The sequence below is a fragment of the Xiphias gladius genome, chromosome 19 (genome assembly GCF_016859285.1).
Source record: "Xiphias gladius isolate SHS-SW01 ecotype Sanya breed wild chromosome 19, ASM1685928v1, whole genome shotgun sequence".
NCBI lineage: Eukaryota > Metazoa > Chordata > Actinopteri > Istiophoriformes > Xiphiidae > Xiphias > Xiphias gladius.
Genome location: NC_053418.1, coordinates 17,770,295 through 17,797,842, shown reverse-complemented (window position 1 = coordinate 17,797,842; position 27,548 = coordinate 17,770,295). Strand labels below are relative to the sequence as shown.

The window sequence follows — 27,548 nt, the reverse complement described above, 5'->3', positions numbered from 1 at the left end:
TACATAGCAAGCACACATAAGCCCCTCATGGGCTGTGTTTTTCGACAAAACAAAACAAAACAAAACAAAACAAAAAAAAGCAACAGAAAAAGTATGTCTTGCATCAGGTACATTACAGGCAACATCTATCTCCACATTTCCTGAAGATGTGAATACACACATTATATAAATAATATGCTGTAAAGTGATCAAAGGAAACCACAACCACTGCTAGAAAGTTTAAAACTTTTTAATCTCATCGGTTTTATGTGTAAAAGAATCCTTCGTGACCTCTATTGCTTCACTTCCTCGTTCACTTGTCCTCACACCTTAATTGCGATGTCGATTGTCACTTTTTTAAAATGGTATTATTATTCCACCCTCGCTTTGCAAAAACTGTTCTTTGTTGGTTCGTCCTCTTTTAAAAAACGTGGATCTCTCATCCACTCTTATTGCTTCAGCGCATATCTGAAAAGACTTCCCTGTACATATCTTTGTCTGGCTCTCTGTAGAAAACCAGAGGCACTTTGAGAAGCAGCGCTGGCCTCCTGTGTGGTTCCTGAAGGAGGAGGATCGCTACCTGCGCTCTCAGAAGGAGCGTGAGCGCGAGGAGGAGATCTTACGCAAGCAACACACCAAACGAGGCTGGTGTTTTTGGAGACACCCATCCTCCTCTCCACATGTCTCCTAAAGGGTGTCCTCCACTGACTTTTTCACCCTAAACTGGGTCATCACACCCAGGAGACCCAACTCCCCTGTAACACATATAGAGGAGACTGGCTCTGAACCCAGTGGAGAAATGACCCTCAGTGCTACTATGCCTGAATGTCAGCATGTGTGGGATAACTGTGGGTGACTTCATGAGTGGATTTTGGTATGCTTGTGTGACAAGTGTGGACTTAACTGAAGGGTATATGCATGGATGTGGGGGAGTGTATGTGTGCGCTTTGAGTGATGCTTCCGAGTTGAGTGCTTCCCAGACACCCTGATCTATAAGGGCCTACGGCGTTGCAGTGCAGCCCTTTGTCCCTCCCACAAGAGCTCTGTCCCTCTACCAGCACTCACAGTGTCCCAGCCTTTGAGTGATTGGACTGGGAGCAAGGGCTCTCTATCTCTCTCAGTCTCCATCCTTCACATTGACCTTAATGACTATTACACATTGACCACTGAAGCTCCTCTTGGGGAGCTTACCTCTGCCTTCACTTTTACACAGACTGTTAGCGTGCACACACAGACCCCTGCCCAAGGTCCACCCCTCTTAAACCAGCACTGGATTCCCGGGAACTGACGCTGACAATGTAATTATTATTATTTGATATTATTTGACCTTTTTATATATTTTTTTGCGCCTTCTAGGACACTGTTATCAGGGGAAATGGTGCACACTACTCCCAGGAAGTGTTGAGGACTTTGATGATTGCCCTTGCAACCGCAAAGATCAGACTGCTAATCTGGAGCCCAGATATGGGTGTAAGGGTGATGTTAAAACTGTTAGCAAGTTGCTCCTCCAGTCAGGAGGCTTCATCCTAGCTATTAACCTCCAGTCTAGTCCTGATGTGGCCCCTGGTGTTCATCATCCACCCCTACAGCCCCCACAGCCCCCTCCTGCACACCGCACCTGCAAAAAAGCAAAACGCAAGCTCTCCTTGATGAGTTGGATTCACCAACTGCACCTCAGAGACATTCAAAGTGACCACTCTATAGCATTGATGGGGGTAAAGAGGGCTAGCCTTACTTGATACCTCTGCCATGGAGGAATGATGGATACAGTATTAAACAAATGCGCTTGTAACGTCCATGAACACTAGGTTGCGTTCGAGCACCTCAGCCAGCCTGCCTTTACACCCCTACAAAACTAGGGGCAGCACTGCTCAGGGCCCCGACACTGACCTTCACACTAACAGGAGTTTTATTGCCTGTGATTTCTTTATTGTAGTTTCAGTTATTAATCATAAGTGTAACTTCAGTCCTTGCAAAGTGTTAGAAGAAAGCTAAAGCACATCCACAGTGTTATTAGTGCATTTAAAAACTATACCTGACTATTAATTTTCACCTGATTCTAAATACCAAAGCTGTGATTCTTTTGATCTCTTTCTTCCTCACTTTCTTTGTTTCTGCTTCCCTATTTCCGATATTGACAAGACGGCATGGAGGAGAGAAGAAAAAGTGGCATGTAGGTGAAAGAGACCGTATGATATATTTGAATCCCTCCTCGTGGTGGCACTTTCATTCTGTGGTGTCAAGAGAAAGGTGTCACTGCTGGACATTGCCTTCCATTCCTCTTGCTGGAATTGAAAATGGTGCTTAAGACACAGTAAGACAGTGTCCACAAGAACGCACAGTCACTGATGCGATTTTATGTTCACAGTTTAAGCGTCTGTCTAGTTTAGTGTTTACCTGCGACTAACATGCAGGAATTTAATGTGGTATTCAAATTGACAAAGGAGAATTTTTTAACCATAATTTTTCTTCTTCAACAGTCTGCAAGAGGTCATAATAGGTCACTGTTTTTAGAATGTGTAGATTTCTGCTTTTACATAAAGTGGTTACAACCTTTTACTGTCTTTTGCTGCTTTTAGATATATATATAAAAAAAAATGTGATCTGTTTTGCTTCCTTAACCTTAACCAGGAAAATAATATTACTTTAGATTGAATTTGCAATTGTGAGTGTTGTCTCAAATTGGAAATGGTTTGATATACAACTGCATATGAGAGCAAATCTGATTTTCTTGCAAAGGGTGCTACTTTCCTTGGGCTTTATTACTTAATGTGAAAACAAGACTTTGTGTTGATGAGTTTCTATTAGCACGTTGTTCTATTTGTGGGTCTGCGCACCTCAGCTTTACCCAGGTAACTGCAGACGATAGATAGATTGTGTGAGACATGTGGTGTGTTCTGCCGTTCTCCATGGGAGTTGTGTTAAAGTCATTGTCAGCTACTGAAATAGAAGTCAGATAGGATCTCATGAGACCCAAGTGAGAATTGAGCTGATTCTGCTCTGAAAAGAGTGAAAGTGGAGTAAAAGTGAATAAGTCTCAGTCAGCATTACATGCAACCTACATATTTTGAAATTATTACATGGATATTTAAATTCATCCAAGCACAGGGCTAAAGGAATTTAGAAATGAGACCTAAAGAGGAGAAAGTCGGGGGACAGTTTTTGATAGACTTTCCTGGCCTCTTTCTAGTTCCCGATAGAAAGGATGGCTATTAGATTTGTCTTATTAATGCTCGGTTTGACCCATTAAGCCTCTTCTCTTGGTCCACGTGCCTTATAGTTGGACAAAACTTAAAACTAGTTTGGGATTTTAGCAATATCTTAGTTCAAACCTGCAGACAGGTTGTCTGCAGTTGCTGACATGATGGATACAGTAGACAATGGCCATGTATATAAATGTAAAATGGATTATGGTGCTTTATGCGCTCTTAGCCATTGTCCTGCTTGAGGGGATTTTTGAGCCAACTCAAGCCATGCCTGTGGAGAATCTTTAGACCTACCGCTTGTTTTATGCGGAAAGAAATGGCCTTGAATCAGTCTCTTGATAGAGTTTAGTACAGTAGGTGGGTCGAATCACATGGCCTTTGATTAGTATGCTTTTTCTAGACTGGTAATTATTTGGACGTAGAAGTGCTCACATGAAGGTTGGGATTCTCCACTCACCAGGTGATTGATAGGCAGTGATAAAAAGGAATCAGGTTGATTCTTGCGGTGTAACTTCAAAACCACTGACTTTGAGAAAGCGAAGGTTTTTAATGAGCACTGGCTGGCCTGTGCGCTGAGAGTTTGCAGCCACTTTTGGAATGTGGTTAATTTGCATGGTGGCCTAACTTTGTCATTATAATAACACTTGGTGTTGGAATGCACTTTCTTTTTTTTTCTTTGTTTTTTACTGTACCTTCCTGTGCTTAGCATGAATTTTTCCTTATGTAAGATTTGTTCTCAACCTGATGATTGTAGCACAATATCTCCACCAGTCTTTCCAATTTTCCCTCAACTTGCTCAGTGAGGACCTGAATAACATGACTTATCCAGCTTCTTGTTTAACGTCTGCTTGGCACTGAACCGCACAGTAGCTTGCTACCCGGCTTTAAGCACAAGTCAGCTCAGCTTAAGGTAGCATCACTAAAAATACAACTTTAAATAATATGCTGGGACATCTACAGATATTTGCTTGAAAAACTAATGCAGAGCATCTATTGCTGCTGTGCAGTGTTATAGCTGTCCCTTTTATACTGTCATTGTAGTAAATACAATCAGTCAAGCTTATTCTTGTGATTTTTAAGATACTGGGTAAAGGGCATACAACTGAAAAGCATAATGAGCAAAATTTCAAATGAAATCAAATATTGTAATACACGTATTTTAAGAATGTCCTAAATGGCTGAAAGCCAAGTATAATGTTTTGGTTTAGCCTGCATGTAATGTCAGAGGAATTGGGTAAAGCATAATGCATGTTTCTGGTGTTGGACATAGGTTAGTGTACATACAGCAAAGTTTCTTAACCTTGGGGTTCTGACATTATTTGGGTCACCTGATATGCTCATGGAGTCATGGGAAATTTCTAAAATTGAAAAGATAAATGAAATACTAATTGAGTGAGAACTGAGAATAGTGAAATTGAAATGGAGTCCCAGGCCAGAAAAGGTTGAGAAACCCAGATTTACAGAGAGGGAGAGATGGAAATGGATGGAAATTTAAAATCTTGTTAGCTTTATTCAACCCTCAATATTTTCTCCCCACGCTGACCCCTATAGGCCCGAGTTACATCTCGTCACATTCTGATGCTGGATGTGGGGTTGTGGTATTCATTTGGATTGTCTGGATGGATCCCATTACAACCTTTTTACTCTCACATTCTCCTCAGTTATTTTAGGTGGCGCTTTTCTTCCTTCTTAGCTGGCCTGACCTCCTTTTTTTTTTTTAATGAGGTCTAGTGACTTAGAGAACACCTTGTTTTTAGTCTTTGGTGTCTTCTTTGCCGTGCCTTCAGTGAAATCTCACTCTTTCGGCTCTGTACATGCTAACGGGACTGCACCTGCAGCCTCCTGGGCTCGAATAATAGTCGATTAAGCCAAGAAATACAGGTGTGAGCGCGGAAATAATAGCAGGCAGCTTTCTTTAATGTACAGTATCTTAGAGCTTGTGTAGATTGGGTTATGCTTATTTAGTATTTTTTCCGGTGTAAAACAGTTACTGGCTATCAGGGTCATAGTGATAACTTCCAGTGATAAAATAAGATATGGAGCTTTACAAGTTCAGTGTGTAATATCACCTGTTCTAAAGCTACGCGACACAGGATTTAAATTACGAAATGACCAAGAAACCCAGCAAACCAGCAATCTTAAAATAATGTTTTCGCACTCTTTCAGGTGCCTGCACTTTCGATTATGTAGCCTAATATTACGTTTTTGATAAGTATGTTAAGTCTTTGTATTTACCAGTTTTCTTCAACAATATTAAAATATCTTATTACTTTTCCACTTTCTCATGATCTCTTTTTCGCTAAGCCAAATTCAGTAGTGTACCCTATTGCTTCCACTATTTACCTGCGATTTACTGTGTTGCAATCATGCATAAAGTCAGCGTATTTCTAGTTGGGGAACAGCATCTGTGAACTACTGGTTGGATTAAAGGCAGATATGAGCTTTGACAACTACATATATTATGCTTTAATGAACATAGTTGTTCTCCAAAGTACAGTACAGTGTTGTAAATTTGATGTGAGTCCCAGCTGGAATTAACTTCTCACCTTATAATTGCTCAGCACACTGTATCTATTTACTAAGTTGGTGTATACAGTACATAGGATTGTATGCACGGAGAGGCCCAGGACAGGTAGAGTGTTTATATAGACGGACATGGTGTAATTAACCCCTGGTCTATACTGTAATTTCGAAGTGGATCGTACATACTATATAGTATTGTTATGCACTTTTGTTTCCATTGGCTCATATGAGTTTTATTAGCATTTAAAAGGCAAAAGAAAGAGCACACCACACTCACAAACTATTAAGGGCTTTCAAGATAATAATCAGAATGTTTTGCTGCTCTGCTATTGCAAAAAATGTTTTGAAACTAAAAATTTGTAATATTTTTGAACCACTGTGATTTATACAAAATTTCCAAAATAAAATTAGAAAGACGTTTTTTTTTTCTTTCTTGCCATTTCAGTATTTTGATGTTTGACATGGATTTTATTAAAACGGTTAATCTTTCAAACTTGTCTCACATGTTTGTTATATTGTGTTTTTTTGTGTAATTCATAGACTCTTCTGATATCTGAGTATGTTCTTTGTTCCTCTTGCTGTTACTTAATTTCAACATACAATGCCAGACAATGTGAATTTCCAGAACAGGAAGAAGGATACAGCTTCTGTCTTGTATTTAGAGTTTGTAAAAACAAGAATAGCCATGGTTTCAGAAAATGTGAGTCAACACATGTATATACTAAAGCAGATGACTACCAATAGACAAAATACCAGTTACCAATAGAATAGTATGACTACAGACAAAGCACACAAGACTTACTGTAGCACTATAAATGAAGACATGGGAAACGGTTAATGATAAAAAGTCCTAAATACAAAATTGGGCTAAAGACTTTTCTAATTAAGTGATGAATTTAGCTGCCCATTGAAACTGCCTTTAAAATCCAGGTGCACATTAAAATTTTATTTAATTTATTTTCTATGATTTATTCTATTCAAGCAACATATTAGGTAATAATTAAGTTTGAGGTATAACTCAAACTGCACCCACTTTACTGGCTATGAAATGCCGAAAGATAGTCTTCTACGTTTATATCATCAAAGAAAAAATATCCACTGATAGTTTTGCATGAAAAAGAATGAAAATTAAATAACATTTGAAAAGTATATTTTATATGAATATTCTTTGTACATTAATCTGTACTGTGGATGGATGTGGTCCACTAGGTGACCCATTGTAGAAAATGTGGTTTGGAAAAAGTAAATATATTAAATTGAAGAGAATTTAAAAAAAGGGAGGGGGGGTTGGGGCACAGTCTATTTTTCTTTGTGTTTTGTCTTTCTGGACCCTTTGTATCACACAATGAATGCAAGACTCTCATATACTGTTAATTTGATGCGGCTGTGCCACCTAGTGGAGAAACAACAACTGCGCAACCTTATTGTGTGAAATATAGATGGAATACTTTTGAATGGAATAGCTTGTGTACCAATTATATTATTTTTACAGCAATCCAATTAAAATGAAGTTTTATGCCTCAGACATACCTGAAAAACCTGCTGGTTTTTCCAGTTTAAGTTAAAGCTTTTTTGGACCTCTTTCAGCTCCTTACACACATACACAGACAAACAGTCTCTTTATTTTGTTGACATGATAAAAAAACAAAAAACAAAAACAAAGACGTATCATACATACATTGGTTGGGGCCCTGTATGACATGCTAGGGATCATACATATGTACTGTTTCAGGGCCACAAAGACATGTCATGTTTTTTTTAAATGATCCCTAATCGGTCTTCATTGGAACTAAGCTCCAAGCTCAAACACCCTTATAACTTTTACTAAACAAAATTATCTCATAAAATTGAATTGTTCAGTTTTGATAATAAAAACTGTCTTCGAAATCACCAAGTATTTGCCCTCTCATATACGTATATTCTTACAAGTCCTTTTAAGCTCCCTTGGAAATTTGGATATAGCTGAACACGTGCATCATCAAGATCAACAAGCTGTCAGCTGAGACTTTTAATTGAGTTAGTCTGGGAAGGGATCACAGAAAGCCGCAGAAGCACTGGGGGAGAAGGCTGAGTGTTGCCATGGTGATGTTTAGTGATGTGGCTGATGATGGGTAACTTTGGGAGAGTGACAAGGGAAGGTGGTGGTTGCGGGCAGTGGGATATTTGTGTCCATAGGCCTCACTGACGTGTGCATGTGTGTTACAATCGGGCTCTCCTAGGAAATCACACCATCAATCTGCCAACCGACGAACTCTTAACAGCCAGTTTTCCCTTCTTTCTCCAGCAAATGGAGAAATTTACTAGCAGGCGTTCGTAGCAGTGGCCTCAGCCTCATCCATGGTCACGAGCATCTGTTTGAACACTGATTACAGACCTTTATGCTGCATCAGCTGTTTGATCCGTGGGCTGTGTTCAAATTTCCCACCGACCTTGCCCCTGCTCTCGCACCGCAGCCTCGTAGGCTTGAGTCACCGACACGCACTGACATCACCACATCTGGCTCTAATTTTCCAGTGTTCCCTCAGGAGCAGATAAGAAGATCTGAATTTGAGAGCAAAAGACTAAACACTGTCTTCATGGACCATGCAGATTCTGTCTATGATTCCTGCTGAGGCTTGAGGCCTTGAGGAATATGATTGAGAAGGGGGAAAAAGCTTTACATCTCGGAGAGGCTGTACGACTTAATCAAACCTGCGACAGCACTTTTTAGTGCTCACAGTATAAGCGGATCAAGGGCAAGAAATTATTTTCAGAGCTTCAAAGCCTTCAAGGATACAATAACACACTCACACACACAAGCATGAACATGCCACGGACATTTATAAAGAAGTGGACCAACTAGTAATACCTAACGTGCAAAGGAGGTCCTTTTGGTTTAGGAGTGACAGCAAATTCCTCTGTATATTTCACCCTCCTCCAAGCGTGTCTCATCTACATGATGTTGGTCTAGACCTCCCAAAGGTCTCCTCCATAAACAAAACTGTCTACCCCCCCACACACATGCATACACCTCTAAATCAGGGCCTCTCAAAGCAACGTTTATGAATACTTTATCATTCTGACACTGTGGTCTAATTTAAGTGTTGTATTTTGTGTGGGAAAGCAGACGTGGAGCTCCTTTTTTTTAAAACAGAGATTTGTGGTCTCTTTTTATTTCCGCATTACCCTGGCATTTGTTTATGATTGTCATAATTCACTGAAGCAAGGCAACCTCGTAAACTACGAGGAAGTCAAAAGCTTGGGTTTATTCATTACTAATGACACAAATTGGAAAGAGAAAGGAACGTCAATTTGGAAAATCCTGTTTTTCAGTGAGCGTGTTCACGTTTACAAAGGTAAAAATTCGATTTGAAATGGAACGCAGCACATGCAAGCACACAGAGACTCACAAGCACACACGTGCACACACTCATGTACACGCTGAGACTCAAGGGAAAGATATCTCACAGTTGTTGTGAAGGCACATAGCTGAGCAGTGACCTCACCTGGAAGCCTGATGAGGAGACACCCAGATTCACAGAAAATGTGTAGACCTCTCTCTCCCTCTCTCTCTCTCTCTCTTTCTCTCACACACACACACACACACACACACACACACACACACACACACACACACACACACACACACACACACACAACACACACACACACACACACACACACACACACAAACTACCACAGGCAAATGGTACGTTTGACTATTATGGGCATGTGTGTGCTCTCTGTATCTTCTTTCTCTTTCTCTTTCAAACCACTTTACTTTGCCTCATATATCTGTTGTTTCCTTCTCTAATCACGACTGTCTGGCACCTGAATTGACCTCAATTGTCTTTCAAGGCTACGCCATGGTGTTGCTGGCCCCCAGCTGCTGGTACGTCTCTGAGTTCAGCTGTCAGGCAAATGCATGTACACTACAGGCGTATCACTTGTGATTAACTTCCACTGAGTTGTATCATCACTGCTAGTGTGCCTCTCCCACATGAAACCTCATTATCTACCTCCAGGAAAGGAATAGCATGACTCCTCCACGGAGCTACAGTAAGTGTTACTTTAACAGGAGGGGGTGAGACAGTGGTGTCATCAGTCTGCTGAAGTAAAAAACATTCTCTCATTGAAACAAGTAGGCCTAATATAGTAAATTGAAAACCGACTTAAGGGATTTGCTACACTTACTTGGTTATGTTATTTGTGCCAAGCACCGTTCCTAGCCCACATGGACTTACAAAACAGAGAAGAGAATATCTTCTTACAAAAAACATTACATTGAAAACATGGAATTCTGTCTTCTGTCGCAATCTTGACACATAAAATATGCCATAAAAACACAGCTCATTTTATTAAGTCATTCACCCAGAAAGAAACAGGAATGAAGAACAACTGAAGTATAGCCTTAAAATCATCATACAGTGAGCATTAAACCTTGAAAATGGATTCATCTTTGGCTGCCCCTAAATCTAAACAAATGGCACTTAAAAGATTGGACACATTCCAGCAGCTCATACTATGAAACAGTAAATTCAAAAGAAAACGAGATAATGTCATAGGAAAGGCTATATTTATGTTAACGAGAACAGAAGATTACAGCCAGTCCAACTGTTCATACTCACGCAAATATGAAAGAACGTACGCACACATAATGAGGTACTGTAGGTGGGCCCTGGCCTCTCAAAGCGAGAGAGGAGCAATGGAAACATATTATTAGTGAGGTGTAAGGACAACAGGAGGACAAAGGTCAAGCTGTGACCCCTGAACCCAAACACATATCTGACCCATCAGGTCTGAGCACACAAACCTGCCACGCAGGCCTCGATACGCCCCAAGAAAACAGAACTTGTACAAATCCATGCCTATATGGAAGTGGTTTGTTTAGTAAGAGAAGTTTATTTTGTCTATTCAGAGGGAGATTATGCTTTACGTGTTATGCAGTGCCACATATCATCAAATGTACAAGTAGTCCACGAATTATTAGAGAGACATGTTCATGAATGGATTCTGAATTGAAGAGTGCTCTGAAAAAACTCCAAGAGGATGTTGCATGGACCACTCAACACTCTGTCACCCACACTCTGTTAGATTAGGCTAGGACAGGAAGGCAGGAAGCTGAACAAAACGTCTATGACAATTAGAGAAGGAGTTTCGGTAAATGAAGAGAAAACCCCCATTAGTGCATACCCACACACACACACACACACACACACACACACACACACACACACACACACACACACACACACACACACACACACACACACACACACACACACATGTCCAAATCCCCACTGGACATAGAATCATTCCCACATTTAGACCCCATCTCCAACAACAGCTGCCACCGCACCCCAGCAGAGGAAATACCAAAGTCCTCTGAAGTGGAGCATAACAGCATTGCAGTTCACATCCACAGTGAAGGGCTGAGAGGCTGGAAGGGCAGGAGAGCCTCTAATAGCAGGAAGTTGTAAGAATAATAGTGGCATGGGGATGTCATACCCCCTGTCGCTCTGGCATGCAAGTTTTGGCCAGGAATTGTGCTGCATGCTTGCTTACATAACCAACTATGCAACATTTTTTACACAACTTACGGTAACAATTTTCCAAGATGTGGATCTTTTGGGGAGAAATTAATACCTTTTCAAACAAAAAGTGATACAGTGAAGCTTAACAGGTGCAAAGTGTAATGCCAGATTTGAGTTTTTACTACTTCTTAAAAAACACCGGAGACATTGTTTTAAAACTAATTATTATTATTATTATTTTTTTTATGGTGGCTTGCTCTCTTCTAATCTAAATACTGAAAGTGTTAAATTATTAAAAACTGCTTTGTATTTGGATATTTGGATCTTAGACCTATTAATTATTTACCTGACTCTGGCATAATTGAAAAACAGCTGCAACTCTGACAGTGAGAAATGTACCCAAAGCTAAGGAATATAAAGATGAAGACGGAAACTCTTTTGCCTTATACGGGAGGGGTTATTTTCATGGGTGATTGTGTCAGGTGACTGTGTCAATCCAATATTCACCAAAGGGTTACTCAGCCACTGTGAAGTATCTCCAGCAGTGAAAAGCATGGCATGAGGTATTAAATGTTAGGGGAAAATGATCTGAAATCAAATTATATGAGGTCAAATCCAGCCTGAGCCTGACACATCTGAAAATAAAAACCGGTGACCTTTATCCTCTACATCTGTCCTGGATTATCTAAGAATGGCTGCTAAGTAAATTACAGAGCTCAGGAACATTCCCTTAATCCAAGATCTTAAACCCTCATGCCACTGACCCACAGTCAAATAGCAGTGCACGAGTGTGTTTGCACGTCTGGGGGGAGTTTGTCCAGCGTTCACAGTTGTGTATGTGCGAGCCTGCGCGTCAGTGCAAGGCAGTGTTTGTGTGTGCGCGCGTGTGATCCTGTGGTCAGTTTTGGGTGTCTGTGAGTGTCACTGTTGGGCAGCCACTGAACAGACCCCCAGCTGTTCCTAAACACTGAAACAGCCTCTCCTGCTCCTTTTTTTTTTATGTGCAGCCTGCATCAGACTCAGTTCCCATGAAATTGGCCCTTCTTTGGCTGGTTCAGAGATTGCCTGCACTGTAAATGGCTTCTCTGGAGTCTGCTAAGGGTCAGTGGGGGCCAATTCAAGGACAAACAGAGACAAAGAGAGACTGACAGATCAAAAGCTGCCTCGATGCCCATGTGGCCCCTCTAAACCATATCAACAATTCCTATTCTGCATTTTTGCTCAAGAGAAAGATCAGCCATCACAACTGTTTTAAGAAAAAATACCAATAAAATACAAGATAGATGATTTTATTAGATTGATCCAGGCCGTTGACCCTCAGCTATCATTCATTTGCTAGCAGTATTATGTAAATAGTGGTGAAATAACTCCAGTGCTCTGCCTTGCTTTAACGCAGCAGTGTTAAAGAAGTTGTTGTCCAGCAAGTGTCGGTCAAAGAGTAAAGCAGTTGATGGGCTGGCGAGTTGTCTAATAGAAAGCAACGGTTACCAAGTGAAAAACAGAATAATGGGAATGCATGAGACTGATTTTTATGATCTGTACGTGTTGCTTCGTGGTTGCCTTGCACTTTTCTTCCAAGTTACCCAGCTAGTGAAGTCATTATGCTTTCCACTCTCTCAACAGGAGGTGGGGCTTTTTAGTGAAAACTTATTCTACCCCGCTGCACAAAGACCAGTGTGCCGTCGCAGTCTCCTCCACGCTGTGAGTACGCAGCGCCTGCACAGACCGCTCCAGTTCGGGACTAAAGGCCACATTGCATGAACCTGCCTTCTTTTACTGCAGTTTCCTCGGCCGTGAAAGACCCTCGCTTTTCCGCTGTGGCTGTTTTCCAGCAGATACTCCGAGCCCGAAAACCGTCGGGACCTGTGAAGAGAGAAGCTGCGGGAGTGGTCTGGAAACTTTTGCCATCATGAGCACGCGATCGGTCAACCTTGATACCTACAGCCTGTCGCTGCTCACGGCCAAAGAGGACATCCTCAACCCCCGTTCCTCCACCAACTGGTAACGCATAGTGCTCTTGAACGAAATTGCATCTGCCTGCCAAAGCAGAACCTGATTTGTCTGCATCCTGACGAGAAAAACTACATTTCCATGTCATAATTCTGCGTCTGTATACTGAGAAAATCACGCAGACGCGTAGAAACAGTAATTTTAATGAAACGCTCGTGTTCTCCATCTTGTTTCTCTGAATGAGCCTTAGCCGTTTACGCGTAACCGAGTGGCTGTTGCGTAAGCGGAGGCTTGATTTCAGTTAATCCGATGAGAGATACGGAGGTGGCCGGCACACGGGACAGCACGCAACATCGACTATATTCGCAGGTCCAGCAGCGAGAAACGCATGCAGACTGCCTTAGTGGCACAGGGATGTACCGAACCTCCCCTCCTCTGGGAGAGCTGGTGTGAGGTGTGGGTTGCCGTTCATTGCGCACGCCAGGCGGCTGGTGTGGCTCAGAGCGCAGCACCTGGCCGGCGGCCCGCTGTCCTCAGTTATGGCCTTACGCTCCATAACTTTGCTATTCTCCCCCAGGAGCTGCGAGGCTTCATGTTTCTGCTGATGTGCCGATCTCTGACAGGGGTTGTCTTTCAGGGAGAGGCTCTTTAATTTGAGAGCAAGCATAGTGCACATGCATTAGGACAATCCACTAACCAATAATACCAATCACCACGTGTTGAGCAATACCTAAGACGTGTCCCATAAATAATATTTTTTTTACCAACAAAATATTAAAGACCAACTGTGCAGAGTGGTCTTGAAACTTAAATATGGAACCAACATTCAGACTATAATTCAGGTATAAGTAAACACAATTAAGTGTTTTACCAAAGAACTAGCTCACTGTTTTAAATTTTGTCTTAAAAAATGATTCTTTAACACATGGAAAGTTGAATTGATTTACTTTGTTTATTCCGTAGCAACTGACACTTGTCTCACTCTGTCCTTTAGTCGCAAGGTTTGGCTGGTCTGTCACTATGGTTCCCAGTCGTTTTTTTTTTCCAAACAATACCAATCTCCAACTCTGTCTGCCTGTCTCATCCTATTTCTCCTTCTCAAATACTGTGTGTGTGTGGTACTGTCATCTTCAGCTATAGACATGCTGTGACTGGTTAGACTGACGGAGGATTAGGCACACTGTGACCCCTCTCTCTCTCACCGTACCCTCTCACTTTGATTAAGTTATAGTTTAGAGAAGCAGGCCAAGGATCAAGCCCATACGTGTCTTCATGTGGATGTAAAGGACTGATTCTGTCCGTCTCTGTTTCATCTTCTCCAAATCTCTTTCTACCACATGGTTTCCCTGCCCACTCTCTTCCCACTTTCATCCTGGCTTTTCATGTTGCCATGCAGACTTTAGAACAGTATGTGTTAACCTTGACAAGCTGAAATCAGACATCTTCATGAATGGGGTGGAAAGAAGTTCCCCTTCCAGGCAGAACATGCTCAGTTTCCATTCTTTCTTTCATTTGGAAAAATTTCTAAAAGTTTCCATGTTCAGTATCACTATGGAGATTTTGTCCCATGGCAGCACTTCCATATTGACACTTCACTGATCCAGCAGTTCCTCATTTGAGACAATTTCCCTGAGTTTCAGTGAACAACGGATCAGGATTGTGCCTCTGTCAACCCACGGCCTGTCAAACAATCACACAAACTCTCTCACACACACATGCAAATTTACAGATGCAGCTCTCCACAGCATGCACGTATTTCGTAATGCTAACAAGAGAATCAAAAGAAAAAAGAAAAAAGAAAGAGAGAGAGGCATCCCCCAGCGTTCACTGAGCCCACTTAGGAAGGCTAAATAACTCTGCTGGGACTGAATAGAGGGCTGGGAGGGGGACACAATGATGTCATGATTCCCACTGTCAAACCAGTGAGACAGACACCCACCGTGTGTGTGTGTCTGATTTTGCAGTGAAGGGATTTTAGATGTGTGCATTTGAGTTTGCATGTAAATATATTTGTTTCTTAATGTGCACATGAATCTTGCACAGACTTTTTAAAGTGTGTTGGGGGCGTTGAGAAGTTTGCATGGAGAGGGGTAGCAAGCTTGTTTTGCTGAACGTTCCCACCCCCACTGTGTGGCCTTGATGTCCCTGTGTGTATTATCTAATGACCCTGTGTCCTGAATGGGAAACAGACCCTTTGTGGGTGAGAATGCTGAAGAAAAGGGAAGCGATTTCAATGCATCCTTCATTCAGACCTCTTTGCTCAATATACAGCCTCGGAGGTCTCTTGTCAGACTCCCAGACCACTGAGGACTGTAAAGTGTCTAGCTTGTAGGCCAGAAACCTGCACTGTCTGCATGTGTTTTGTGTTTGTGTATGCTTTGAGAGAAGGAAAGAGAGAGAAACAGTGAAAATGCATGTTCCCAAGGACATTGTCCAATCCTCTGAGCAGGAAATACTTCTCTCAGCAGCAGAAATCATGATTTATGTCCAACTTACACCAAAATAAATGAGTCAAATAGGCACTTTAGGTAAGGTCACTGTTTTTAATTTGGCCATGCACAAATGGAAATGTTTGTAGGCCACTAAACTGACATCGTTCATATGGGCCTTTGCTTTTCATTTTGTATGAAAGAAAGAGTAGCAGTTGTAGTTCTAGCACAAACTTAAAAAAAATACCTTGTTTTTAACAATTCAATTAACTCCCTCTGTCACTGGTTTGTTCTACGATTTTACACATTTGCAGCTCAGCCAATGAGACAGTGTAAATAAGAGCAATTTTCCAAACCAGCATGTATTACCAGAGGTGTCCTCCTGCCAAATATCAAATAGACTGCAGCCCCCGCCCAGCCAAGCATGTAAAAGAGGGGGAGAAATCACTTTAGAAAAATGTTTACAGCATTGTTTCAGCCTTGCAAAGCATATCAAGTATTCATCAGAATTCCTGATTCATTAGAGGTGGGTATGGGCTGTATCCAGACATCTGTGGGCCCAGGGACTTGGAACACACCTTCTTCATAGACGTCTTTCTTGAAGTCCACACTTACATACAGTGTGATGTGCTTGTGTTAAGTGTTTCACTATGCTCTCTTGTAGGGATTATTAAAGCGAGGCAGTGACGCATAAAGCAAATATCTGATTTCATTGTAGTAACAGTGAGTCATTCAGTTTAGATAAAGTATTCAGAGACCAGTCAATCTTTTTTCATTCATTCTAGGTTGAAAGTGCAGTTCTAGACTTAGGCCAGATATTTTATTTCCATTCATGAATGAAACATGTACTGTAGCCATATTTCCAGAAGTAAAACAAGCTGCTTAGAAAATTACATTACAGGTTGTATTATTAAGATGGTATATACTGTAATATAATTAATTGCTGACAGTGACATACAAAACTCATGAAACCTGTTTTAGGGTGTTTTTTTTACTAGCCCAGATGTTACTTTACAAGTAAAGACAGTTCCTCATTGATTTGAAAGTGAGAGAATTTCCCGACTTATGCATGATGTAAAGCCTTTACTCATGACCAGTTTTTGGCTGAAGGGTAGCTGCAAAGTGATCTGTAACCAATTGGTAATGGTCACGGAATTAAGAATATTAAATTTCAGTATTGGCATTGTTTTGAAATAGAAATTCACCTCTGGAAACACTTATTTTTTCAAGGCCTCCACTTTGCTTCGGTAACACATTTTAAATGGAGCTCAAGAAGTTGTTCTTTTGCAGATGTTAGAAAATATTCCTCCAGCATTGTGATACAACATGTCATTTAACCTACTGAATTCATTAATTATCCGGATACAGATCATTTATTTTTATTTTTACCTTCATTTATCTTTCTTTTGATTTTGTTGGAAACTTGAGTAATCGATCTTACCGATAGCAACACACTATCCTCTCTCCTCCAGGCCTCTGATGCCTTGTGAATGGACTCTTCTGTTGATGATAAATGGAGGAACTGTTATTTCAGCATTTGCCCGGGGTGTTTGCGTTGCTGCTAATTGCCAAAGTCTCCACAGGCTAATACATGATTAACCGAGACCTAAAGAGTTCCTGGGTCTAAAGCTACGTTCTAGATGGAATACACCTGCAGGTGTGGGGAGAGGATGGGAAGGAGGAAGGCAAAACGCAGGGCTGCCAGTGTGTGTGGCTGCTACTGCTTGTGTATACTGTAGGTGTACAGTGTTTCCTCACTTCAGAGGGAGATTATATGTGCAAGCGCAGCAGGTCAGTTATCTCGTTTGTAAAGATAAACAACCATTATCAACATGCTGTTATCAAGAAGTTACCCACTGCCTGAACTTCCTCGCACAGGTTCTGTTTTTGTTCAGTTCTCTAATTATCCACAAAGACCCACCTTTCAAAAAGACACCCAACTCCAATATTAATGCTAGCTGACGACACATGAGCTGTTGTGTAATTCTCATCTAAAGGTTGTCATAGCTTTCTCTGTTGAAACAAAACCTAGTGATCACCTGACTCTGGAATCCCACAGAAGAAAGACAAGCAGTCTGGTTGGTTTCCTCTGGCTGTTCAGGATAAGGTTTCAAAGGCCACACACAGTGTAGGCTGAATGATAACAGGACGTTCAATCGATCCTTGATATAAATAGCAGTATACTGTAAATGAGAAGTCGGAGTGCAGTTACACTGGACCAATGCCCAGTCCACTCTCTCTCTCTCTTTCTCTCCAGAGAGGCGTGCATCCTATCACTTACTTTGGCCGTGAAAACCTTGCAGTGCCAGTTTTGGTGTACTTCAGTTGCAGCACTAACTCGGGCCTACCAGAGGAGTACTTGGGCCATACAAGTGCCTCTGGTGTGACACTAGGGCAAAGATTAAGTATGCGAGTGTCCCATTAGGGCACAGAACTTTCCAGTTTAAATAAAGTTTTCATGAAAAGCTATTGCACACAGCCAACATATTTCCTATTTCAAATATACAAATTCTGTACTGGACCACAGCACTGTGTAGGTGGTGCCTTCTGCAAACCAGCGCCCTCAGCTTGCCTAGCTGCTTGTGTGAGCAGGTCTGTGGGTGGCATGTTGGAAAATGATGACAATGATGGCTATAATGGCTGTTATAAGTATCTCTGTTTAGTGAACTTAGAGAATGATTCGAGCAGTAATCACTAAACAACTGCTTACTACTCCCTTAAACATTGTTTGGATACATCTGGGGTCTGAGACGAACCTGCAAGGTAATAGTGGGTCTCAGACATGATGAGAGATGACTGCAGAAGACACCGTATGTGTGTATTGTGTGTGTGCCTCTGTATGTTGGGTTCCTTGGCGTGCTAACTGTTGGGTGCAAGACCACAAATTGACACCGTGTTGAAATGTGACTTGTAATTGCCCCATAGAATATGCAGGAGGTTGGTAATTAATCTTTCATGACTTGGCGGCACAGCAGTGAGTTATTCTTCTCAGTGTCAATTTTCTATTGGAAACAAAATAACTGGAATATTATTGACCCAAAAGAGCTGCTATCTCAAAAAGGACATTGTATCCAGCAGGTGCGGCATCTCTGTTTTTACTGTAGTAAAGTTTTTATATAAAGGTTGTCGTGAACAATAACCCTCAAAGTATTTTGTCAGTCATCCTCCCACCAGATCTTTCTATCAAATCCTGCTTTTGTTCATTCAAGTCCCTCAGCCTAGTTGACCTTAATCCAGATGCCCTCTACACATTGCTTCCACTGGAAATCTGTCCTTTTCATGCCTACAGCAGTGGACACAACAAATATGTTATTGTTGCCCTTTGCAGCAAAAGATAAATGCTGAGACATTACTGGGAAACATTTGGCTGTATCTTATATGAAATCAGATAAATTTATCATGCTAATGCTATGAAAAATGTAAACTGGATTAAGGTGAATTAGTTGTTTAATCGAACTAATGGGTCTTGAGTTTAGAAGACAGAGATGTATTTCCGAGCGTGTGTCAGATAGCTATCTAAAAAAATCTGTTTTTTAGTGTTTCTTTAAACACTGGTGAGAGGATGAATACGGTGCACGGTGAGTGTGTGTTCAGCTGAGGCACTTTTAAGGGATGTCGGAGTAATGAAATAGATTATTCTGCTGATGTTGATATGTGTCTGAGCTGCAGAGTTTTCCAAAGATATAATGTATAAAACCAAGCCTTTGGCACTCAGAAACAATGAAACTTTTGTATCGTAATACTACTCATATTGTAGTATTGCAGATCTGAGAGTGGCCTACCTATCTTACCACTGTTGCCAGGCTTGGATTGCAAAGTCCTGATACAGGAGATAGTGAGACGTTGTTCTCTGGTATTCCATCCACAACCTACAGAGTAGCTCCCACACAGGTGCCTTTTCTGCTAAAGTGTATGATGATCTTAGAATGAGGTCAAATTAAATGACTCCCTTAAAGATCCTTGTTGGAGAGAAAACATTTGTATTGCCTTGTCTTATTTTCAGACTTAAACCAAACGTGATATCTGGAAAACCCTTTGCTTCTGATAAAAGTTAGGCTGTCTTTTAAAGTCAATCACTTCTGTCTGTCTGTCTGACAGCCACAAATCTTTTGACAGACAATAACATATTTATTGTTATTTTGCTCTTAATTACAGAGTTATGAGGTGATCAGACATGTTCACCTTCATACATATAAGTGTGCAATGATTGACACATTCAAATACATATACGCACATACACACAGGCCAACACTGGGCCAATTCAATAAGGACACACCTCTTTCTTATTCCCATAGCTGCCCTGACACTCTGAGGAGTCATCAGCTGGGTTTGCCAAGTTGCTTAAGCAATTTCTCCCACTTCACCATGGCTACGAGCAGCGCCACGGTTATGATCATGACATTCTGAGGGTTATCTATTACCATCTTGCAGCAAAGTCACACCCTTTTCTCTGTCTTGTTTGCTCACTTGCAGGTGGTGGGATCGGGTTGTGGGTGGGTGAGGAGAGTCGCGGGGCTCCGTTGTCCTGACGACCCTGGTGGGAAAGCTAGGTTGTTTTTTAAGAGAGAGTGAATAGAACGAGGGAAGTAAGTGCAGAAGGACTGATGAGGCTGGGAAAAGGTTGCAAATGAATGGGCAAGGACACTTGGTAAGGAATATAGAGGAATAACAAGATGAGAAAGGACAACACTTGAGAGGAAAGACAAAGAATCGCAGTGAGTGAAGACAAGTTCAGCAGGGTTGTCTTGGCACAAGGTTGCTGAAGAGTGGAATCAGCAAATGATTGAAGATGGGGGAGTGATAGGGTGGAGGAAAAGGAAACATTAGAGGACAGGTGAAAGGGTGAGAGGAATGAGAGAAAGATTAAAGCAATAAGAGAGGCTGCAGAGAAGATGGACCAAATGAGGTCTAAGCGGATATGTGATACTTGAGAGAGTTTGCTTTGTTTAACTGAAGGAAATGGCTGAAGATAAGATGCCATCACGTTTTTAATGGTCCCATAATAACGGAAGCTATTCCTGTGTGTGTTGTTGTGTGCGTGTAGCAGTGTGGGACAGCATGCACAGGAAATGCCAGAGTGATCCCAGTGGACAACGATTTTAGAGAGTTTATCATTCCTCCTCATTGCTCTCCTCTCCTCTCCTCTCCTCTCCTCTCCATTTAGCCCTTCCCACGTCAGGTGCAGGAAAATAAATTCCGCTCCTCTACAGCTCTCTGAACAAACCTTATACCTCCCCGTAAGAGTCATAACAATTTACCCCATAGAGACCCACGACATTCCCCTGTAATACTTCCATCAAGACACTTGCCCCCAATAACCACATACTCTTCTGCCCCCTTGGAAACCTCCTATACACTCTGGCTGTTTCCCATTGTGTGCCATTGTTAAATGTGCCCCTCTTAGCCTACCCATTTATACCTATCTACATCCCCTGGTGCTTTTCATCATTTTGCCCAGTGTGAATCCTATCTTTGAGTGGCTTTTCTCCAACCTGAATATATTCCTCCCTCTGGTACACCCTCTCCATGTACCCCATCGCTGTTTAAGCACACACCCATATGACAGTGAACTTCGTGTACCCATCTTCCCTTAAACTCTGATTCTACTTTGCTTCCATCACCACTGTTGTGGCCCCGAGCCCTTTAGTCTCTTCTTCACCAGCATGAGAATTGGACCAGACTGATAAGGGTTTAGCTTACTTTAGCTGCATGCTTGTGTAAAAAATATGTCTCTTTGCATAGCATGTGCATGGAGACATCTCCACACTAAAAGAGAGTGTCAGTTTTAAATGTATACGGTAAAAAAAATCTGCTTTTATGTTCAAAATATTTTAAACGTTGCAGTTTCTGTGGTAAATGTAAATGGATGAGGACTATGTGTGATCTTTTAGATGAATTTGTGAATGAACTGAGTAGTACCTTAAAGTGTAAATATGTCTGCATCCCCTCTCTTATCAGGTTTTACACACAGTATGTTACACACAACAAGGGATGTCTAGACTGTTTCCTCCTGCTGAATTTACATGTGAAAAGCTTTGAAAGGATACTGTTTCTGTGAAGCTCCTTAAAACAGGTCAAGACTGAGCTGCTCCAAGGTTCAGTCTGTATAAAGTTTAAAAATAGTGACATGTAATGGTACGGTAATAAATGTTGTTCTCAAATCTGTCTCTATGCTGAAACAGACGGACACACACACACACACACTTACAATGACACCCTACAAAGACTTGCCTTTCTTGATGGTTAGGGATTATATTACACAGACAGAAATGTGGTAGTTAAGTAATTAGTACACGTGCAGCTCTACTTACAAAGTTACTGGCTAATGTAATCTGTGGATTAACTCATGGCTGTAACACGAGACCAACTGCTGTTGGTGCAATCCACCACTACATCCACTGCCTCACAGTTCATCACCTGACGACATGGTGTTCACTACTGTTCAGCTATGTCAGCCCCTTGTCAAGCCGTTAATGACGTGTTTTGTCTGTGTTTGTTGCAAGTTATGTGTTTGAGGACATTTTGAATTGACATCCACTATACAACAGCATACTTTTGTCTCTTTTTCTCTGTCCATCCCCCGCTCCTTTCCACCTTCCTCAGCACAGAGAGGGCTGTTTTCTGTCACTGGTCCTTGGCAGCGATTTAATTACTTATTTGTTTAGTTTGTCATATTCTAACTTTCTCTGGCTCCATGTTTTGCTGAGAAAAAGCATTTTCCTCCCTCCCCTCCTCCTTGCAGCATTCCATCCAGTCTCTCCCTCTGCCCCTCGCTACCTCACCCCCCACTGACTGATACTGTATGCACTCTGTTGTTTTACTTTTTTACCAAAGTTTTGCTACATTTGATTTAGTTACACTTTCTGGTCTTTCTTATAATTTTATTAGCCATCGCCTCTGTCATTTCTCCCTCTATTTACCATTCTCTCCATGCCAAATAGCTTCAGTGGTCTGTAATAATCTCCAGGGGAGTCAGATGTGTCCTCCACCCAGTCAAATATCATACAGATCAGTCAGTGTTACTCAGAGGGTGGATCTTAGCAAGTACTCTTATGGGTAAAACAGGCAGCCCAATTATACTTGAAACATACTTGCATGACTGTTGTTAAAAGGGGAGTTAAACATGATTTATCATCAGTATGACCGTTATTCCACCAAAACAGCCAATAAATATTTTCATGGTGACACAGTTCAGGTTACTTAAAGTTGTCTCATTCAATGCATGATGATCATTTTAGAATTGGCTTTCAACTTGTCTTTGCATGAATAGCCAAAACAAGATGAGAAAGGACACAAAACCTCAGAAAATAAAAAAAGGGTTGTGACTTTGGACTAACATGAGATCACATTTCCACCCTGGCATGTCTTAACATCCTGTAGTCTGACTGTCAAAGTTTTCAAAAGTATCTGAAGCATGCAGAGCAAGCAGTGGTTTCTGCATTACTTTGTTTGCTGTGGAGTCACTGGAGCACTGCAACTGTATTTGATTGGTTAGACTAAAATATTAAACAAACAAACAAAAAATAAATAAAAACTAAAGGAGTTAATGACAGTAAAGAATTTGAAAAAAGGTGAAGAAAAGGTAAAGCTTTTGTGGTAGGATCAGTGTAGACGGTTGGACTAGCCATGAGTTTAAGATAGTTTTTTGTGGTGAAATGTCACTGAAGCATAGTGGGTTTTACAGATGCATTGTTCCTTATTTTTTTATCATTTACATTATTAAAATGGGGGAAACTACAGTGTTTATTCTGGGAGAATATAAGCCTTTCACCTGCAGTAATACTGCTATAATCTATTCAACCTAATTTTAGGCTTTATGGAATGTGAAGCATTGACTGAATCAGGCTCTTTATGTGTGTGTGTGTGTGTGTGTGTGTGTGTGTGTGTGTGTGTGTGTGTGTGTGTGTGTGTGTGTGTGTGTGTGTGTGTGAGAGAGTGTCTGTGTGTTCAGCAGGATATCCTGACAGTCTGTTTGGCCACTCTAAATGCTGTTGATTGGGACTTGGCAAGGTTCGGTTATTGGAGCAAGGTTTCTGTGCTAGTCACTACCAACACGTAACAACCCAAATGCAGAGTATCTACCAGAGGTTTACAAAAGGCCCTTCCCTGAGCCATCTTTACTACTGACACAATAATACATGTGGAATGGACCAGACATTATATATGGTGGACTGGAGTTTGACCATATGTTTTAAAATACTAATATGCCTCTGCTTACTATTCTTGTTGTTTTGTTATACACTGCCCTTCTCATGGGGAGAGGGACATTTTAAGTATTGTCTGTAGCGGAAATGAAAGCAGAAGGATATAACACCTTACTTCATAAACACAACTACTACTTGGAGATGTTTGGCCTTTTTGCAGGGATCCACAAACATCCCCTTAGCTATGGTTTTTGGTTTTCTGTCTGCTCCAAGCCTTGTGACCTTATCAGCACATCCACATTGTTCTCCAATGAGCAATACATTCACCCGTATATTACATACTCTATTCAATTAATAACCAAGATGCATCTCATTTATGGCGAGGGAAAAATATTACTTCACTAATGTAATTTTAAGTTGTCCTCTGGGAGTCTTTGGGGCTGTGTTTCAATCCCCTCCTGCTCAGCAGCTCTTATTAAGGGGCCCTGTTTCTTGGTCTGTGGGGATTACAGCGGTTTCAGCCCACTCTCTGCGGGGCACCTGACTGAATCCCCTGCATCAAGCCATGAGTACGAAGGCGCAGACCATCCTTTTCTGCATGCTATTCCTTTCTCCGTTTTCATTGCGAATTTGTTCTTTTCTTATCTGCTTTTCAAGAGACACTGTCACTCTCTTTCTAACTCTTTCTCTGTGGTCCTTTCTGGCACTCTTCTTTCTGGATCTAGGTGTAGCTGTGTTGTGGGATGATAAGGTTAGTAAGCACAGAGAGGTGTTCACATAAATGGCATCCTTCAGCAGCAGTCTACATCAGTTTGGCAAGAACGTTTCATCACTTGATGAGGAGCCAAAGAGAAAAAAAACCTGATTTGGTCACTGCAGTTTTTAATTATTGGGGATTGTGGATGAGGCTGGAGAGTCATCATGCCTTCAGTTTTATGGCCAAATTGTGTGTTTTTTTTAAAACCAGAACAATATAAAACCTGAGTAAACTTTTCTTTATTTAAAGCGTGTGTGCTTCTTAGCAACATCTTTCACCACATCACAATTTGAACATACCTGTGGTTTCCGCTGCCTCATTTCTCAGTCATGATGTTTACATTGATGCATCACCTTAATGCACCCTGTACCATTCTGTAGGACTCTACGAGGCAGACAAATATAGTGCCATTCTCTATTTTTCCTATTCTTCTCTGCTTTGGCTTTAATGCTTTATCAGTCTCTCATTCTGACACTTCCTTCCCTCTTACTCACATTTCTCAAACTCTAGCCATAAACCCTCAATTCCTCCACATTTCTCTACCGTCCAGATGGACGGAGGAATGCGTGTACCACTGGGGTCGCCACATGGACACTATACGAGCAACATGCTGGACAGGGGGGATTACTTTTTCTGGAACTTTTTTTGCCCTTGTTTGGCAAGAGGAAATGAGCGCTGTGTGCTGTGGGGACGTCGCTGAGCTCCCCACTCCAACACAGACAGAGAGGTGGACTGAGAGACAGGCTAAAAATAGCATTGGGAGCCCAGGTCAGCTTTGAGCTAAGAGCAAGAAGTTGGGGGGGGGGGGGGTTTAAAATGAAACGAACAGAAAGAAGTTTGTGGAGAGGTGGGTGTAATGAAAATACAAAACTGAAAGACGTTAGAGCATGAAATAAGCATTCCACAGACTGCACTGTTAAAATCACCGGTCTTGACAAATGCTTTTCATGAGAGTTGGTGGGACGACTAGGTGTGGGTGCGCAGTATGTGGAACAGGAAGAACAAGACAAAAAGGAGGGAAAGATTGATCAAAGAATGATGATAGAGAGTTTAATCTGGGCAGTGAATCCTGGTGAGAGCTCCCAGCCTCTCATCCATTTTCTCATATCCTTCTCTTCATGCGCAGCTTATAACATCGCAAAAGCGTGCATAACCACGAATCTCTCACATCTCCCCCGCTGGCAAAGATGGAATGAATAAATGACCTATGAGCCCACAATATCTTCATGTCAGAGAGACACACGGGGTAAGAAGTGTGGATTTGAAGGAGAAAAGATGAGGAAGAGATATCGCTTCAGTTTGTGAAAGAGGTATGGTGTGCTACAGGATTTAAAGTAGGAGGGAAAGAAATATGCTGTTGTTGGAGGTGGGGGTCAGAATAATTTAGACTAGTAATGATGGTGAGATCCCAACAGAATATATTGACACAGTGGGGATAGTTAGGTGAACATGGAATATGAGAATTGGTAGTTGGCTCTAAGGCCAAAAACGTATTCTCATGGGTTCGTTTAGCTCTTTCTTATTGTATTACAATGCACAAGTACAAGTAAATGGATTTCCTGAGAGCATCAAAGCAAAATCGGATGAAAATACAGTGTAAGAAAATCTCCCAGAGTTTTTTTAGAAATTACAATACAAGAGAAGTGTGTACATTGCGTTCATGTACTCCCTGTGCATTACCACACTCAAATTGTTCATAGCCTGGTGTAGTGGAATGCCTAAGAGAAAACAAGGCCTTCTCCGGCACAGCTCACCATCTGCTTCTGTTATGTTCCCATTGAAATGGTAGAGCGTAGCATGTTTGGAGGTATTACAGGGGCTCTGGTAGTCCAAAACAAACCAGACCTATTGTTACTGGCTCAGGCTCACAGTATGTTGTGTGTGCATGTGCATGTGCTTATGTGTACGTGCGTATGTCTGTGGTTATGTTTTGTATGGATGCCTTTGTCTTCATATAATCTAAGAGGGATGGCTGTTTATTTGTTTTAAAGCTGCATTGAGTGGCTGGCTGTGGTAAGGATGCACAGATTTCATTTCTCGTTAATTACTATAAAAAAGTTGATGTTTTGTATTATGACATCATTGTTTTTTCTTCTCTTTGCCTCAACCTCGCTCCTTTTCATGCCCCTCAATCCCCTTAATGATGGCCCCTTTCCCTACATTTCACGTCTCTTCTCTTCTCTTCTCTTCTCTTCTCTTCTCTTCTCTTCTCTTCTCTTCTCTTCTCTTCTCTTCTCTTCTCCACCCTCTGTCCCTCCCTCTCTCAGAGCTGAGGTCATAGCTGGCTGGCTTTGGAGGTGGGCTGGAGTACAGACATAAGAGAGTCTGTTTTTCTAATCAGTCAGTGGAGCTTTCAAGAAACCTACATGTGTGAAGGGATGGAGGTCTATCCGCTCTGTTAGTTGTGGAAAATTTTACTATCACTAAAACTGTTGATGCTACTACAGCATTAGAGTAACACAGCTAGTCAAGCGGTGCAGATGAAAAAGAGAGTGTGAATGGCATAATCATTGCACACCATGGGTCAGCTACAGAAGACAGACCTTAAAACTGAGTTAGACTCATTGTCTTGTTCAAAGACACTTCAGCAGGATAAATGCTTGTGATATGAACTTGAACCTTCACCTTCTGTTTGGAGAACTATATCCCAACACTCACTACACCACACTGCTGGTATATCCAGATAATCAGTGGTTTACCACACGTTTTGACGTTACCCTCTGCTACAGTAAATAGCAGTGTAGTATAAGCTCAGCTTCAAAAATGTGCAAAATGCAGAACTTTGAACATTTGGAAGCTTTCTTGTCAAAGATAATCCATTAATTTCATGTCAGCAATGAGGAAGTTTTACATGCTTTGATGTATTCAATGAACCAAAGAACATTTCACATAAGTTCAAACCATGCAGTTAATCTTTTGATAAAACTATTGCAAGCACGAACAGTCCATGAAATGAAACTTTCAGAAAAAGCAGAGAAAGGTTCAAGACGGTAACGTGATCCCCTCAATAAACCTTATTGTGCCAGTGCATTTCAAAGATGTGTGTC

The 27,548-nt window shown here is 41.4% G+C and overlaps 2 protein-coding genes across 6 annotated transcripts in view; both read left to right on the top strand.

The window, feature by feature from the left end:
• Positions 1 to 6,740, top strand: part of rhobtb4 (Rho related BTB domain containing 4) — a 44,413-nt gene extending 37,673 nt beyond the window's left edge. For all 5 annotated transcript variants that reach the window (XM_040154489.1, XM_040154486.1, XM_040154487.1 and 2 more), the window contains one exon: positions 492 to 6,740. In XM_040154489.1, the coding sequence (XP_040010423.1) occupies positions 492 to 670 (179 nt within the window). In that variant the 3' untranslated portion in view covers positions 671 to 6,740. The remainder of the gene's footprint in view (positions 1 to 491) is intronic.
• A 5,910-nt stretch (positions 6,741 to 12,650) lies between these two features.
• si:dkey-40c11.2 (drebrin-like protein A) overlaps positions 12,651 to 27,548 on the top strand; it is a 29,938-nt gene continuing 15,040 nt past the window's right edge. Inside the window, exons 1-2 of the mRNA XM_040156174.1 lie at positions 12,651 to 12,759; positions 12,845 to 13,222. Coding sequence (XP_040012108.1) covers positions 13,131 to 13,222 — 92 coding nt within the window. The 5' untranslated portion in view covers positions 12,651 to 12,759; positions 12,845 to 13,130. The remainder of the gene's footprint in view (positions 12,760 to 12,844; positions 13,223 to 27,548) is intronic.